Source organism: Scyliorhinus torazame, chromosome 8 (assembly GCF_047496885.1).
Source record: "Scyliorhinus torazame isolate Kashiwa2021f chromosome 8, sScyTor2.1, whole genome shotgun sequence".
Taxonomy (NCBI): Eukaryota; Metazoa; Chordata; class Chondrichthyes; order Carcharhiniformes; family Scyliorhinidae; genus Scyliorhinus; species Scyliorhinus torazame.
In genome coordinates, this window is record NC_092714.1 from 77931980 (window position 1) to 77951052 (window position 19073).

Consider the following 19073-nt stretch of genomic DNA (forward strand, 5'->3'; position numbering starts at 1 on the left):
GCCAAATATTTCAATTTGTGCACCTGGTACCACAAAGATTGATGAGCAGTTCCTCAAGTTTTGGTCACGTTAGGGGATGATTTCTGGCTAAAAACGCCCATTCTTATTAGAAAAATGTTATGGGATCCTTTGCATCCACCTCAACAGTCAAATGAAGCACAGTGTAATATTTCATCCGGAAGACAGCACGTCAAAAACTCACCATTCCTCATGAGTGCAATTAACCGTTTTAGTTTTATATGATCAAACACTGGATTAAGGTTTTAGTCTAGATTATGCCATCAGCAGCCAAGTGCGGACACTTGCTAATTTTGAAACAAACTGCCCACCAGGATCTAGCAACCTCTGTAGTATGGATTTCTCCTTTCCTGATGTTAGTACCATCTGGTGCCCAGTCTAAGAGGTGGCCAGGTGATCAGCAACAGTGATGCCATTAGGCAGGATAAGCAGCCCACCACGTTGAAGAATTATCAGACAGCAACCCAGAAAATAAAAACCAATCATCATTCATTTATTTAGAACTTTTGCAGAGAATGAAATAAAGATTGGAACAAATACACTGCAGTAAAATAGAAACAGAAATATCCACTGTTTTTAAACATTACAAACCTATGGAATACTCAAAATAAAAACTTGCCATTCCAAACATCCATTATTTATTGATTTATTCTCTGTCCTTCAGTGTACCTATCATCTAGCAACCTCATCTAGCAACCATTCTTTCATTGTTTTTTCTAACATCCACCCAAATGGATTCTAGACTTTGATCCTCCTGAACCAAGATCATTCATTGATCACCACTGTACTGATCTCATCCTTTATTAACAGAGCCGACACACCATCTTGGTTTCTTCCTGTCCTTCCAAAAAGGTCAAATATCCTTAAATATTCAGTTCCCAGCTGTGGTCACTTTGCAACAATGTTTCTGTAATGTCTACCATATCGTACTCATTTGTGCTATCAATTCATCTATCGTGTTACAAATGCTGTGTGCATTCACATAGAGCCTTTAATTCGACATTTTACCATTTTCCCCTACTCTGACCTTATTAGCTGGTGCATTCTTTTGTTTATACACTCTGTGCCTTCCTGTCACACTCTGGTCATCGTTATCTCTATCTAGAGTAGTGAGGCCGTGGAATGCCCTACCTGCTACAGTAGTGAACTCGCCAACATTGAGGGCATTTAAAAGTTTATTGGATAAACATATGGATGATAATGGCATAGTGTAGGTTAGATGGCTTTTGTTTCGGTGCAACATCGTGGGCCGAAGGGCCTGTACTGCGCTGTATTGTTCTATGTTCTATCTCCATCGTTATCCTGCATTACTGCCTTGTTCTTTTTCTCTAACTTCCCAAATCTCCCTCACATGAAACGTCCCTATCACTTTCAAGCCCTCCTTACAGCCCCAATTATACAATTTGCCAGTGCACTAGTGTCGGCTTAGTTCCCAATATTACAGTTCCCTTTTTCATTGGTACTGGTGCCCCAGTTCTCCATGAATTGAAACCCATTTCCCACACACCAATCTTTGAACAACCCATTCAACTTTCTGAACTTATTTACCTAATGCTAATTTGCACATGGCTCAGATAGCAAATAAAAAGATTATCCTTTATGGTTCTGCTCTTTAATTTAATCTCCAGCTGCTCATGATGCCTCAGTAGAACCACTTTCTAAGTCCTACCTACATCATTTGTACAAAAATGAATCACTACTACTGGATGTCCTCCCACACCTGGATATACTCCCCTCCCACTCCAAGTTCCTCTCCAGCTCTGAGGACACATTATTAACACCAACACGGGCAGGCAACACATCCTTCGGGACTCTCACTCTCAGCTGCGAAGAACAGTATCCATCCCCTTAACTAAATTCAGGGGCAAGGGGAGTAAGCATGGAAGTGTGTTAATGATTGTGACCAGGAGTGGGAGGAGTGGGATTAGAGCTGTTAAGGCCCGTAACAACAGCTAAACTGAACACAGGAAAAAGGAGACAAAGAATTAACTAAAATGGGCATTTCACACTGTCTTTCTTAGGTTTGATGTCTGGGATCCAGAATTCTGTGTTTGCAGGATTCTGCCATGCCTTTTGATTTACTAAGTATATTGTGTGGGGTCAGAACCTATGCAAAGCAATAGTTTAATATTCAACAGCAAACATGTTTATCTTCAGAAGGATCAAAATCTAATGAGAAGCTGTCAGTTAGGGAATCCAATTCCCAATTCAGAAGAAATTAATGCCCTATCCATCAGCTAATGCTTTTTCCAAAGATGATCAAGTACATTGGCCAGTAAATCCTCCCACACACCAACTTCAGTAACAGGAATTATATTAATTGGAAGCATGCACAAATGATAATTTCATTTAAGTTTCCAAATGTATTGCACAAATTTGTGGTGAAAACAACAGCTCAATGGCAGATGTCAGGAAATCACTGTCCAAATTTTGTGAAAATCATGATTAATAGATCATAGCAAGGTGATAGTAAACCTACATTTGAAAATTCTCAAACGGATGAAAAACAACTTATTTTCCTGGTAGCACACAATATTGGCTATTGAATTCAACATTTAAACTGATGCCCACACATTTCTACACTTTAGAACTTTTCATCCTCACGGTCCTCTTGTACTTTTGCAATGTGGCAGCTTAGGCAGGCGAGAAGCTTCCAGTCTCTATTGATGATGCTCTTAAAACAGTTGATAAAGGGGCAGCATGGTGGCGCAGAAGGTTAGCCCTGCTACCTCACGGCACCGAGGTCCCAGGGTCAATTCCGGCTCTGGGTCACTGTCCGTGTGGAGTTTGCACATTCTCCCCGTGTTTGCGTGGGTTTCGCCCCCACAACCCAAAAATGTGCAGGCTAGGTGGATTGGCCATGCTAAACTGCCCCCTTAATTGGAAAAAATGAATTGGGTACTCTAAATTTAAACAAAAAAAAAGTTGATAAAATTACATAACAGCAACATGACGGATTTATTTATTTAAATTTTTTTTAAAAAAAAGAGTACCCAATTCATTTTTTCCCTATTAAGGGACAATTTAGTGAGGCCAATCCACCTACCCTGCACATCTTTGGGTTGTGGGGGCAAAACCCACGCAAACATGGAGAGAATGTGCAAACTCCACACGGCTAGTGACCCAGAGCCGAGATCGAACCTGGGACCTTGGCGCCATGAGGCAGCTGTGCTAACCACTGCGCCACCGTGCTGCCCCATGAACTGATTTATTAACTTGTTTTCCAATGTTTAATTCTGCCCCTTTCTTTTTCTATATATCCCCATCCTCCCCAAAGACTAAACAGAAACAGATCGACTTCATATCAGGACTTGAGGCAAAAGGTTAATAGAGACATGATGCTTATTAACTGACTTCAAGTTGCCATTAACACCACATAGCCAATGTCCACAAGCCCCTAAGCATTAACTGGGAGCAGGACGTTCTGCCCACCCTCCCCCACCAAGCCATCTATGTGGGGGACTTTAACAGCCACCATTCAGACTGGGGATAAAGAGTGGGCATCCAGATGTGATACACAACCCCAAACCGCAAGAAATATTCCATTTAGCCAAATTGCACAGGGATTACTCCCCTGACCTGTTCTGGGTCAGTTCTCTTAACGGGACTCCCCTCCCACAGAGCCTCGTCTCAGATGACTACCTGCACAGCCCACGCCGTCCTCTAATCGTTCACATAGGCCTGTGCATTCCAGTGGTCAACAGTGTCAATAAGATGCAATGCAACTTCCGGAAAGTCAATTGGACAAGATAATGAAACCTTGGAACGCAGAATCTTAACAATCCCACTATGAATAATCACTGTTGACGAAGCATACAGTCGTCTCTGTGGTGCCATCAACAAGGCAGCCTCCATGGCAATTCCCCATGCTTAAATGAGGAGTGTGCTGCCCTCATAAAGGAATATGAAGCATCAGGGGACCCAGAGGTAGGAGACCATCTGATAGAGTTCCTCAATGCCGCACACCGTCACACACTCCAGCAGGATGTGCTTGAGCCTAATCCATCACTTTGGAGAAGCCCAAAAGCCACCCATTCAAAACTGCCCCTCAGTTACTCCCAACCATGCCTCCCAGTCACCTGCTTGCCATAGCTAAGACATCCTTGGACAAAAATGGCAAAAGAAACATCCACTGTGAACTAAGACATCACCATCAGAAACAAAGACAAGACATCAGCCCCACCCCCTTCAAGTTTGCAGAACCACAGGGCTTGAAATGTGGCAAGGCAGCAGGATATGACATATGGGGTTATGAAACATCTGGGGCCCCCGAGCTCTTTTTTTACACGGTGGTCATAAATTCCAAAACCATTCCAAAGTAGTGGCAGGCAGACAGTAAAAGTCATCACCATACCAAACCAGGAAAAGACCCCATACTTGCAGCTAGCTACCATCCAATCTCTCGCCTGTCGGTCCCATATAAAATCTGTGAACGCTTCATCCTTCAGCGCAATTGTCGACGTCTTTAGCGTCGACCAAGCTGGTTTCTGCAAAGACTGCAGCACAGGGGAACAGGTACTGGCCCCATACCACCTGCATTGAAAATGGCTTTCAGAAAAGTATGAAGGCAGGTGTTATGGGCCAGGGTTTAGAGAACACCAAAGTATATAATGGAGTTCACCTGACCTATAACTGTTTATAGATTTTGGTTATGAGGAGCTCAAGGGCCTACTCTTCAGGTGTTATGCGACAGAGGCCTTAAGCACTTTAAATCAAAAACAAAGTTTATTCTACCAATTCAGTTAACATTTTATAAACACACAATAAGCATTTTTATCAACTACAAACACACTGCACCCCACACACGTACAGTACTCTATATTTAACCCTTAATAACTTCTCTTTACTGACTCACTCAAGTAACAACATCCATAAATCAGACAATCCCTTTTAAATTATCAAGTGATCTGGACACCTTTTAACATAGAGACCAAAATAAACCTTCTTTGTCTGAATGCAGCTCCCAGCTGTCTAAACCGAAAGCAAAACACAGCCACAAACAGCTCCCAGCTCAAAACGAAAGTAAAAGGCAGAACAACAGCCCAGCTCCACCCACACAATGACATCACTGACGCTATTTGATAAACACATTTCTTAAAGGGACATTCCCATGACACAGGTACTGTGTTCCTTGATCTTACAGCTGCCTATGACAGTTTGGCAGACTGGCTTCCTCCTAAAGCTGTCACACAGCCTTCCTCCCAGTCGACTAAAAATATTGGAACATTGTTGAACAATCGACGGTTCAGTTTACCTTGGACAGGCAAAATGGACATGGAAAAGACAAACCAATGGACGCCCCCCAAGGCTCAGTACTGGCTCCAACCCTGTTCAACTTGTACACAAACAATCTTCCAAAAAACTACAGTCTGAAAATCCATATATGCTGACTGCATATGCTTCGCAACTCAAGCACCTGACTTGGATATCTTGGACCGGAGCCTAAACAAGAACATGTCAAAACTTGAACAATATTGCAACACATGGTGACTCAAGCCAAGCCCCGTATAAACAATATCCAGTTTATTTTACCTTTACAATGCAAAAGCCAATAAAGAGATTAACATCCAAATGAATGAATGCAAGTTAAATCACCACCACTCCAACTCGGAGTGACACACACACACACACAAATCAGACTTGCAACAACGCACAAAATGATAGAAAAAGTTGGCTATGCCCCCATCTGCCACTTCAGCCTACCCAAGGTACGACTCCCATAAGGAGGCCAATCTGGAAAAACCCTCCCACACGGGACTTCAACGTAAATTCCACTTGGATAAATAAATATAGAGGCTGGTCTAACACAGTGGGCTAAGACAGCTGGCTTGTAATGCAGAACAAGACCAGCAGCGCAGGTTCAATTCTCGTTTCAGCCTCCCCGAACAGGCGCCGGAATGTGGCGGCTAGGGGCTTTTCACAGTAACTTCATTGAAGCCTACTTGTGACAATAAGCGATTATTATTAAATGGGAATCATTGGACATGACAAACAGGTACCTAATCTCAAAGCCAATCCAACAGCTGCCTGGTTTTAACCTCCCAGGGAAAGAGTTGTCTACCCTCAACTGGCTCAGAACCGGCCACGGACCCTGCTTGGCCAACCTCCACATTGGGGCATTAGTGTCAACCTCCACAAATGGGACATTAGTGTCGGCCCCTTATGTGCCTGTGGGAGAGAGTAAACTATGCACCACATCACAGAAGACTCAGCGGAGGCCTACCCTCACTCAACATAGCTGGGCTGGAGGAAACTGCTTGGCTTACCATAGAATCCTTAAAATGTAGGAGGCCATTCAGCCCATCGAGTCTGCACCAACCCTCTGAAAAAGCACCCTACCTAGGCCCTCTTCCCACCCTATCCCCGTAACCCCGCCTAACCTGCACAACTCTGGACACTGAGGGGCAATTTTATCACAGCCAATCCACCCAAACTGCACAAATGTTGTCTGTGGGAGGAAACCTAGGACCCGGAGGAAACCCAAGCAGACAGGGGGGAAAAGTGCAAACTCCATAGTCATCCAAGGTCAGAATTGAACCCGGGTCCCTGGCGCTGTGAACCGACAGTGCTACCCACTATGCCACCGTGCTGCTTCGGGACTTTGTATTTCGCTAAATAAATAAAATTACTTACTTGCTGTGACAATGCAGTAGCAAATCAATTATGAAGGTCTGCCATGCCTTTTCTTTACTGAGAGTATCCAGTGCTGTTGGAACCAGTGCAAAGCACAGTGTCATCACCTCCAGTGCTTCACAGCAAACATGTTCATCTTCAGAATCTGGTTCATTTCCTGCATTAGTCTTCAATGACACAAAAATGCAATTTATGGCAAGAGTCCACAACTGAAAAAAGCAGCAGATTCAACATTTCCTATATTTCATACAGTTCAAAAATAATATTCAATTAAAAAGACAAGATAGTGCTCTCAAATTCAACTGCACCCCACCCCCCCCCACACAATATTTCTTGATAAAGGTCACTGGATGAGCAAGGTGGCAGGAAAATAAAATACTGAGTGCTGCCCACTCCAGTGCTGAAACAATCACAATTAAAGTTATTTCAGCAGGGGAAACATCTTATAGAATCATAGAATTTACAGTGCAGGAGGCCATTTGGGCATTCGAGTCTGCACCGGCCCTTACAAAGAGAACCCTACTCAAGCCCACATATCCACCCTATACCCCACTCAATCCTTTTGAACACTAAGGGCAATTTAGCATGGCCAATCTGCCTAACCTGCACATCTTTGGACTGTGGGAGGAAACCGGAGCAGCCGGAGGAAACCCACGCACACAACATGCAGACTCCGCACAGACAGTGACCCAGTCGGGAATTGAACCTGGGACCCTGGAGCTGTGAAGCAAATGTGCTAACCACTATGCTACCGTGCTGCCATGGTATTCAGCACCATTTCCCTTTAACTAAGTGGAATACAATTGAGTGCACACTGATTACGTGAATACTTTTCCAAAATTATGGATTTTTCTTCCTATTAGCTCGTTAAAAATTCAAACATTTGATGTACTCTCCATTTAAAAAATAAAATACATTCATAACTTTTGTTAGATTACTTGTTTTGGTGTACACATTCTAGCCTTAATAATCCTACATCTTTTAACAATCGGTTGTGTTAAAAAGCCCAAGCAATAGTTGATCAACATGTTTAATGCAGCTGATGTTAGCATTATTGGGCAGCACGGTGGCGCAGTGGTTAGCACTGGTGCCTCACGGCGCTGAGGTCCCAGGTTCGATCCTGGCTCTGGGTCACTGTCCATGTGGAGTTTGCACATTCTCCCTGTGTTTGCGTGGGTTTCGCCACCACAACCCAAAAATGTACAGGGTAGGTGGATTGGCCACGCTAAATTGCCCCTTAATTGGAAAAAATGAATTGGGTTGTCTAAATTTATTTTTAAAATGCTAGCATTATTGCATTGCCAGATTATTTTCTATGTAATGTTTAATTGACTAATTTAGTGAACAAATGCATCCGCAACATTTAATTGCTCAACATATTCTTCAAGCTCCAAATTTAAATTAACTTTGTTGTAAATGTTTCTTTCTCTTCTTGCCAAAGGGCTAATACCCTTTCAAGCCAGTTTTAGATCATTAACAGAGCTCTTCTATCAGCTGATGTCACTGATACTGGAGGTGGAAATTACCATCTCAGTGAATGGGACGATTATCCCAGGCAAGTAAAAATGGACTTGGAAAATAACCATCTGCACTGACTCTTCTAGAATTTGAAATAAATAACCTATAGTTTCTTCATGCCTCCTCCTACCACCCACAGATTATAAAATGAAGAATGACAACAAATAATTATGTGGCATAGATAGTTGGAGTAATTACTTGCCGGCTATATCAGTCTTTTTCCTGCATTGCAGACCCAAATGGAGACAGTCTGAAGACTACCCGAACACTGCATACAGGGGTTGCACGCACGCACGCACACACACACACACACACACACACACACACACACCTCACTTGTGGCTGTGCATACATCTTGCTGGAGCTTGAACCATATTTACTGTCGTCTTTTGCTTCAAACTTAGCTTGAAGTGGGTGGGGCGTGGTGGTAAGAGGGGGAGGGGGGAAAGAAGTATAATGAGGGACAAAGTTTGGTATAAACGTCAGGCAACTTATACAGCTAGGTTTCTTTCAAACCTCAGCTTCACATTTCATCCAAAAGATGGTACCTCGAACAATGCAGCATAGCACTGAAATGGCTGTCTAGATTATGTGATCAAGTCCTGGAGCTCAGCTGGAATGCTCAAACTTCTAACTCAAGCTAAAAATGTTACAAACTTAAGTGGAGACTCAATGAGTCTTCCACACTATGACTACCAGCATGAATATCTGGCTGCCTTGCTCATCTCTTCTCCCAAGGCATCTCTGATCCACTTGAAGAGTTTCACTAGTTTTCTCTACTCCATTGTTGGTCAAATTGAAGACTGATGACTTTTCTCAATTTGAAATCTATTCATAGTTTTCTTCTGTATATCTATAAAAATAACAACTGGAATCACACAACAGGTGCTTATAAATAGCCACTCACCAAAGCTGTACCTAAACAATTCAGTGGGTAGACCAAGTAAATGTACAATGCAATGTACAATAGCATTGGTATTAAAGTCCAGCTTTACCAGTGAACAAAGAACATTCAATAAATTAAGTGTTGAAGGAAAGTAAAGAAATTGCATCTGTTTAAAAGAAATAAAGTTTAAGATTCTTGATGCAGTCAGTAGATAAAGGTGTTATAAACCAGAGTTCAGCTTGAAGGTGAACATGTACACTTGCAACCAAAAAATATAAGGGGTGACCTTCTTTGGAGTTTCTCCAAATACACCACTAACTTCTGCAGAAAGTCGGTTTACATGCATAAATATGATTTCACAAGTTACAGCAACAGAGAAGCTTCCAAGAAATTCACATAAATCAATTATCTATGGCATAGCATTTCCAGTGGATACTTAACAGGAGTGAATTCTTCAAAAAACAAAATTGTATAATGAACTTACTTTTTCATAGATCTTGCTAACATCTTCACTTGAACTGAACACAAGCTGTATTGAACCACAACCCGAGGCCCAGATAATCTTCTGCACTGCTTTAATAACACAAATGTCTGGGATATATTTTGAAGCCTTGAAAAGAAAACAGCAAAATTGACTGAATTATGAAACAAAAATTGGTTTACACAATGCAATATTGAATATGCCATATAAAGTATAATAAATATCAAGGGAAACTCGAAAAAGTATCCAAGAATTTATTCCATACTACAAGTCTGGTCATTCCACTTACTGTTCATAGTAAAAGGCATTGATGGGAACTTCAATATATCACCATTTAGAATACTCAGCATCAAGTGGCAAAGTATAATGCTCTCCTGCTTTATAAAGAACTGTCAATTAGCCTATCACAGGTGTGTGGACCACACTGACCGAACATCAAAATTGTTGCCAATTCAATGCCATATTTAGGGAAACTTGTGCGTTGGAGCTGATACCTAGTGGGAATAGGGTCAAGACTTCCCAAACTGTGGGTTTCAAATATACAGGACATGGAAACATGATGTATGAACCACACACTATCCACAATTTCAATATTTCGTAAGATTCAAAACCACATCCCAGAAACCAAATTAACACCCTATCATTAGCAAGTAAAATTGACAAAACAAATCTTTAAAAAAAAACTAAATTTTAGCTGCCTGATAGCTACATGTTGGGCCTCTTTTGTTTGCTTTGTCAGTTATTTTCAGAGTAGTTTATTTTGCTACATAATATTACAAACACTTTCTCTCTTTATCTGAACTAGGTCTTCTTCAATCAGCTTCATTATTTGATTATGCACAGATCATGAAATAATACCCATCAATTTTAACACCAACAACAGCATCACAAGGTTTGTAATGTACTTGGTATTTAAAATTGTGGATCCCACCTTTTAAGGCTATCGATCTAAATGTATTTCTCATCAAGAGTGATGGTTGACTGTGTGGAGTTTGCACATTCTTCCCATGGAATCTCACCCCCACAACCCAAAGATGTGCAGAGTAGGTGGATTGGCCATACTAAATTGCCCCTTAATAAAAAAACATTTTTAAAAAAAGTGATGGTTGAGCTCAGGTTCCCCATAATTTTGACATTTAGCTTAGTCCATTTGAACTGATTTAAAAACTTCTATAAATGGTCACTAGATGGCAACAGGAGCAGAAACACTGATTTTTTTTTTCAACATTAAGGGTTGCTAAAACCACCACACAGCAGGTCAACTACAGCTCCATTTAAGATCAGCTAACTAAATAGACCAGTGACCTTTCTGGTCTGTCCATCTCAATAATCACTAAATTCTATACATTTAACAACTGAGCCAATTTGAAAGCCCAAAACACATGTTTTGCTTCCTTTAAAGAAAGCATAGGAGAACCACACTGTCAAAAATTAAATTTTTAAAAATTAAAAGATTTAGGTAAGTACACTACCTTGTCATGGCATTCAGCCAGACAGATCAGGAAGGTCCCAGTCTATGCCGAGTTAGCTGATAAACAGGGGCAGTAAGGGCACTACAGTTGGTCTCAGCACCTCAGTCTAGAGAAGGAGGAGGAGACCTGCGCACAGTTCCTGCTTCTGATTACTACCCATAGCAATCTCTTGCTGGAAAACGTGCAAAGGATATGTCAGAAGAGGACAGGATTAGTCAGCTGAGATGTCCTCTAAGGTCAATTAGTCTGACAGCACTATCTAAACTCATGTGAAGAATGAGCATTGAAGCAAGGTTACAGAGTTTCCAGAACCATACCTCAGCATGTGTTAATGCCTGCAGGAGAGGGGGAATGAAGAAAATTGGAGGGAAAAAAGCAATAGAAATCTCAGTAACAGCATTTGAATAGCATTAACTGCGTATATTTATTAACCTTAGATTAATCATGGAGGCAACAAAAAAAGCTGAAAAAATTCCAAGCCATCAGAGTGAAGTATCTCATAGGTATTATTGCTCGAAATATACTTAATGCTTCGAAAAGGACCAGATTTTTAGGATTTGCACAAAAAACCCAACGGAACACTGCAGCGAAGAATAAAAAAGGGGGAGTATTATTTATCTAATCAGAGATATAGCTATATTTAGGCAAAGATACTTTGTGCATCACCTTAAGATACCCCAAAATGTTCCATATAAACTAATTTCTTTGGTCCAACCAATTTTGGTTGATGATTCTTCCAAATACTAGATCTCAAAGTGTGTCTTATTCTTTTACTTTCCTTCCAACATATTTTCAACCAATTCATCTAATTGGTGAATGACAACAGACACTCCACTCCATGCACCTGAAACATTCTTTATTTTTTGCCCTTTCTTTTCTTCTGTTACTGTTCTTGAATGTACTATTTGCTCTACTTGTTAGTCATTATTCTCCTATGTTATAACTTGGCTTTTGTTTACATCTGTTGACAAAGTCGTACTTGTGTAGTGGAGGCAAAGTTTATTTATATCATTTTAGAAAAGCGAAACAGCTCTACAATCACATCCTAAAATTGGCATTCATCCCTTCCAATACAATCAATTGATTGGTGAAAAATAAACCATCACCGCCCTAGTCATTAAATCATTTACAATTTAACAAAAATTACCTTCGTTTATATAACCACCGAGCCACAGAGATTAGGGCAAATTATCATAAACTTAATAAAAGAGGCAGGCTTTAAGGAGCATCATAAAAGGTGGAAAGGGACCCAAGAAAGCTGTGCATGTATAGGGGAGGAATTCTAGAACATGGGGCATTGGCAGTTCAAGGCAATTGTCAATGGTGGTGTATTTAAAGATAGAGAATATTCAAGAGACCTAATCAGCAGAGTGCAAGGATCTTATGGCATTACGATCGGAAGTAGATTACAGATACTGGAGAATGGAAGCCATGTAGGAATTTGCAAACAAGACTGATAATTCTAAAAATTGCGGCAGTTAAACCAGGAGCTGACGTAAGTCAAAAAGCACAGGATAGAATGGTTAGTGAGATTTAGAACAAATTGGAGCATGCGCAGCAGTTTTGAATACCCTCAAGTTTGAGGACGTACAACTACTGAGGCCAGACATGGAGTGCATTGGAATAGCCAGATCTCACAACTAAGAAGTCATAGGGTTTCAGCAGCAGTTCAGATGAAGCAAAGGCAGAGTCAGACAATATTAGAGGTGTTTATAGGCAGCCTTAGTGATCATGTAGCTAATTGGTAGGAAGCTCAACTTACAGTATGGTTGGCAGGAAGAAGAATGGAGTGGGTGGCTAAAGAATGCAGTTTTGCTATGGCAACCAAACAAAATGACTTCTGTCTGTCCAATATTTAGCTGGAGATGCATTTTGCTCACCCGGTATTGGACGTCAGGAAACAGTTTGATAGTTCGACACGGGAGGCATCAACGGTAGAGAGGAGGTAGAATTGGGTATCAGCGTACATGTGTCTTCTCAGATGTTGCTGCCAAGGAGCAGCATGTAGATGAGAAATAGGAGGGGAACTAAAGTTAGATTCTTGGGTGACACCAGAGGTAGCGCAGGCAGAGAAGCCATTGTAGGGAGCTCTCTGGTTGTGGCTGTATAGGTAAGACTGGATCCAGGTAAATGCAGTGCACCCAGCTGGATGAAAGTGTTTGGAGCATGTGTGTGCAGGTTAATCAGGTCAACTGTTATCAGGTTATAAAGGACAAGGAAAAATAGCTTACGTTTATCACAGAAGGATCCAAACAGGCAGAAAAATAGGCAAAAGTATCCAAGGCTTTGGAAAGGAAATGGAGGTCATAGTTTACAAGAACTGTGGGATCAAGAGATGGCTTTTTGAAGTTTGGAGTATTGGAGAAGGAATTATTAATCCTGGCTTACACAGGAGTAGAATTTCTTGGTTTATATTTAAGCCGGAAATGGAAGTTGGGTGGTCAGCAGGTCAAGTAGAAATAGTCTCATTGGTAAGATGAGCTGGAAGACGATACAAGGAGAAATAGAACAAAGCTAGATAAAGATGCAAATTCAGAGTTAGAGCGGGGGTGGGGGAAGACACTTTCAGGCATGTCAGGCCAGATGGGCTGAAGGAGGAAAGGGAGTAGAAGAGACAGTTCAACATTTGCCTCTATCTTCCAACAAAATGTTCACGAGATGCTTGTACTGACTGTTAGAGGTGATGGTGTAGGCACGAAGATGAATGAAGAGAAGCTACATGCTCCCTTTATTTTTCTTGTTGATCTGCGAATACTGCATAGCTTGAGATGGAGGGCGGGGCCCAATAATGCTTTGTGTAATATGTAGAGAATGATTTCACACTGAGCAGCAAGCAAAAAAAAAAAAAGGTTGAAATTACCAAAAATTAAGTCATTTGGTACAAGCCATCATGATAGGGAGGAGGGTGCAACGGTGGCGCAGTGGTTAGCACTGCTGCCTACGGCACCGAGGACCCGGGTTCGATCCCGGCCCCGGGTCAGTGTGTGTGGAGTTTGCATATTCTCTCCGTGTCTGCATGGGTTTCACCCCCACAATCCAAAGGTGTGCAGGGTAGGTGAAATGGCCATACCAAATTGCCCCCTAATTGGAAAAAAATAATCGGGTAGTCTAAATTTAAAAAAAAATGATAGGGAGACATTAAAAATTTGGGTTCAGAAATGGGGTCCAAAAATTAATCAGACAATTTAAAGGTTTAAACATATTGAAGGAAAATGCTGAGAGCCCAAATGCAATGGGATACACCCATACTGAGTCACATGCTCCCATTCAGACTTAAACACATTAGGGAATGGAAAAGGTGATTCACCAAAGACTTTCGGAACATTCCTGCATAACCAGCTATTTTCCTTTTAACAGAGCCTGATGATCTAATGGTCTATAAATGGAAGGTAGGTGGATACAAGGGTTTTCCCAGGGTAGAGGGGTCAATTACTAGGGGGCATAGGTTTAAGGTGCGAGGGGCAAGGTTTAGAGGAGATGTACGAGGTAAATTTTTTTTTTTTTTTTTTTAAACACAGAAGGTAGTAGGTGCTTGGAACTCACTGCCAGGGGAGGTGGTGGAAGCAGGGACGATAGTGACGTTTAAGGGGCATCTTGACAAATACATGAATAGGCTGGGAATAGAGGGATACGGATTCTGGAATTGTAGAAGATTTTAGTTTAGACGGGCAGCATGGTCGGCATAGGCTTGGAGGGCCAAAGGGCCTGTTCCTGTGCTGTACTTTTCTTTGTTCTTTGAATAGCATATCTCTGGCCTTTTGTGTAAATGAGAATGGGCTATCAGCCAAATAACAAGAATAGATTCATGTTTGACCACGTTGGAGGAGCAGCTTTGTTGAAGGGCTGGGAGGAGCTTAGAGAGCAAGAGAGGGAAATCCTTTTAGGACATAGGCAGAAGCAGATGGGCAGCCAAGGAGACAGGTCAGGAAACATGGAAGCAGAAGGCTGTGGAAAACAGCCAGTCAAGTCATGATGCCTGCTAGCTTAAAGATGTAAGCAGCCACTTGGAGAGAAAGCTTTGTAAAAGGATCCTGAAAGACACGTCTTAACAGAAGAAAGATTGCTTCCTAAATGAAAGTGCGGCCTTTGCCTGATGTCTAAGTGGAATGGGAGCTGCATTTTAATGCCTCGTGTGCTAAAGTTAAGGAACTGCATATAATCTGTTAGTGTTAGAACTGTTACGTTTTAAAGTTTAATTATTGTTTTCTTAGTTTTGTTCATAAAATAACTGCCTAATTTCTTATATTATCACTCACAGAACAAATGTATATTTTATGCACAGTCTTAAAACATTACACGACTGGTTCAGTATCTTAGCCATTGTTGAGTGCTGACCAAGCGTCCGTAACAAAGGGAGGAAAGCAGAAAGGTATCTCAATAAGAGTGAGATACTTGGGTGGGCAGTACAAAACAAGAATTTTAAGAGGGAGGTGTAAGGTGGAAGACGAGATGCTCGCAGGATGAAATGTTGCCAGAGGATTCAGAGGTGAGGGTGACACCACATCACAATTTCAGCAACTAATTGGCAGAAAGTACAGCCAAGAAGAGGATCTTTATTAAGGGAAAAAGTGCAACTGTCCATCAACCACGTCACCATCAAGGCCAGAATGTCAACATGACCATTTACAAAAAGCTCACAGAGGGGTCTTTTGTAAATGAGCAGACATGCTGAAGGGAGATGTGGAAAGGGGCAATGATACTCAATTCACTGGCAGAATACAATGAATAAGACCTGGGAGCAACAAGGTGGACGGGAAGGAGGTTCTTGGCAAGTGTAGCAACCTAGCAACCCTTTCAGCTAAGCATATTCTACCCATCTCCAAAAGATTCCCCTTCCCTGAAGAACATTTATGAATGGGGCTATTGGACAGCTTTCATGGTCATTTTATCTCTGGTGCTAACACATAAATTTAAGCCCTTGGCTGGATTGCTAATCATGCACTTTTAACTGCTAAACCACAACAATCTGGCTCGAAATATTTTTTCAGTCGCTTTATTGGATTCAGCAAAGGAGGCCAGGTGTAGCATGATTAGTTGCAGAGTAAAATACTGTCCACTCTGTTCCAAGGCCAATCTTGGAAAGCAGTCCTGGAGGATAATTGCGTCTTTTTCAATTTCTTCCATCAACCATCCAGTGGCCTGAATAACACTGTCCAATCGTCATTGAATTGATGTTGCCTAACCGGATATCATAAAAGCCTCTTCAAGTTATGTAACAAATGAAACCTTCAACACCTCATTCTGAACTGGACTGAACATGGGTTCAAGGTGAAAGATGATCGTCAAACTCACTTTGTAAAGTTCTCAGGGGCACTTTTTAAAATTTGTGGCAATGGGCAATAAATATACATAGTATATGTATTTGTTTGTTTGTTTAATATACCAGTCATTGTCCTTTGTGCATTGAAGTCAATTTCAGGTGGGATCAGGGAATTTGGTACACATTTGAACCAGAAATAGATTTGAGTCATTTTGGCACAGGAGGCAGACATTCTGTCATTGAATCTATGCTTGCATGGCCAGAGCACGACAGAGCAATCTATTCAGTTCCATCTCTTGAGATCATTGATGAAGCAACCGATAGGTTGGACCTATGACACTACCCTGAGGAACTCTTGCAGTGATGTCCTGGAGCTGAGATGATTGACGTCCAACCACCACAACCATCTTCCTTTGTGCCAGGTGTGACTCCAACCAGCGAAGAGTTTTTCCCCCAATTCCTATTGATTCGGTCAAATGCTGCCCTGATGTCAAGGTCAGTCACTCTCACCTCACCTCTGGCATTCAGCTCTTTTGTTCATATTTTGTTGGGGCTGGGTGTAAATGGAGGGGGTGGAGGGTGTTGGCACAGAGAATTAGTGGCAATTTTGCATGGTTAACCGCTGTTTGCTCAATTCTGTTTTGTATATATTTGAAAATACTACCAATAAAATAGAAAGAGCTCAAGTTGAAGATTAAACTGAAAACATTGTTCAGAACACAGCCAGCGCCAGGCAGCACGGTGGCATAGTGGTTAGCACTGCTGCCTCACGGCGCCGGTATACCAGGTTCGATCCCGGCTCTAGGTCACTGGCTCTGTGGAGTTTGCACATTCTCCCCGTGTTTGTGTGGGTTTCGCCCCCACAACCCAAAGATGTGCAGGGTAGGTGGATTGGGCATGCTAAATTGTCCCTTACTTGGAAAAAATGATCTGGGTACTCGGAATTCAAAAAATATATATCTCATACAGCCAGCCAGCGTTTCTGCACAGAAATCAAGCAAACGAAAGGTCTGCAAAGTTCCGATTTTAAGCCTAGTAATATCTCAAGAGTGGCAGCGGCACCACCTGCCGGTCGAAGGTCAGAATTACATCGACCTGAATCCTGTGTAAAACTCCAACTGGTGGCAGAAGGACAGAATTGCATTGATGTGAATCTCTCATTTAAACCAATTCCCCCAGAGGGTCGCGAACGGAGAAGACCGGCGCCTACAGAGGCCACAGCAGCAAAGTTTAATTTTAACCCTTTTTACTAACACTTCACTCTTTGTTTTGTGTATGTCTGGGTGGTGGGGGATGGGGTTTTGGGACTAGGTAGACTGGTAGGCCATAGTGCCAATCATTTCCTTTCAATGTTCATCTTCTAATGTTGCGATAAATAAAGTTTGCTAATGTTTTACTTATAAGTCTGATGTCTAGGGGCGGCACATTGTGCAGTGGTTAGCACTGGGACTACGGCGCTGAGGACCCGGGTTCGAATCCTGGCCCTGGGTCACTGTCCGTGTGGAGTTTGCACATTATCTCCGTGTCTGTGTGGGTTTCACCCCCACAACCCAAAGATGTGCAGGTTAGTTGGACTTCTTATTTTCATACCAACAGAAGAATTTTGGGTTTATTTTGACTACCATTCTATTAGCATATTCATTTGCCAGTTTTATTTACCTCTTCAAATCCTATCTTAACATTTCATCTTTGGTTTGGTTCTCATTGAAGCATTCACGTGACATATATCACGCACCCTCTTTTTTTGTTCCATCATCTTCCCCATCTCTTTTGTTATCCAACAAGTCCTGGTTTCAGTTCCTCCTGCCTTTCCCACTGGTTGAAATGTACCTAGTCTGCACCCGAAATATCTTCACCTTAAAGATCACCCTTTGCTACATTGTCACTCTTCGGTTCTATTTTACCCTGGCTAGATCCCCTCTTATTTCCAATTTAGAACTTCTACTTGAGATTGCTCCTTGCTCTTTTTCATTGCCAATCTAAACCTTATGACATAATAATCACTCTCCTTCCACAGACACTTGATCCAACTCATTCCCCAACACCAGATCCAACAATGCCGCCTTGCTAGCTGGACTGAGAACCAAAGTCAAAGAAATTCCTCCCCCCTTTCCCTTACTTTAACATTATCCCAATCAATATTTGGGTAATGACAATTCCCCAATAGCACTACTCTACAATGCCTGGGAATCCCTGTGATTGCTCTTCAGATATGTTTCTTCATCCTTGAGAATTCTCATTATTTGAAGGACTGCAGAATCCCCCCCAATAGCATTCCCCCTTTGTTTCTCTAACCAAATGGATTTCTTCCTTGCCTCCTCCTTTCCAATGCAACAAAGACTTTCTTAATCAGTACTGCCACATCACCTCACTTTTCCATTCCCTCTCTCTTCAGAACACACTGTAACCATTAATGTGAAACCACATTTCCTAAATCTTCCCAAGCACTCACAGAATCAGATAGATCAACCCCTACTATAATGAGTGGCCATGTTGCTCTACTCCTGCACTCTTTGGCAGTGATATTAACTTGAGAAATAATCTCTTTAATCACTTGTAAATATTGACTATATTTTCATAAGGGAACTGCAAAAACTGCAGCAAACACTGCTGGTATTTTCCATCTAAATAGCACCCAAAAACGAAATTGGACGATCTGAACACACCCGATAGTGACACTAAAAATTATTTTAGAAAGACATAACTTCTTCCTTTTGGGAAAACACCAAGAAATCGCACCAGTTTAAACCTTTCCTTAGCAGGCATATTATCTTAGACATCTGGCATCCAGAGACACTATCACTT

General features: G+C 41.7%; 1 protein-coding gene across 2 annotated transcripts in view; it reads right to left on the minus strand.

The window, feature by feature from the left end:
• The window catches only part of usp9 (ubiquitin specific peptidase 9), a 442510-nt gene that overhangs the window by 156349 nt on the left and 267088 nt on the right, over positions 1-19073 (minus strand). For both annotated transcript variants that reach the window (XM_072513863.1, XM_072513864.1), the window contains exons 25-26: positions 9540-9665; positions 6652-6818 (exon numbers count right to left, since the gene is read on the minus strand). In XM_072513863.1, the coding sequence (XP_072369964.1) occupies positions 6652-6818; positions 9540-9665 (293 nt within the window). The remainder of the gene's footprint in view (positions 1-6651; positions 6819-9539; positions 9666-19073) is intronic.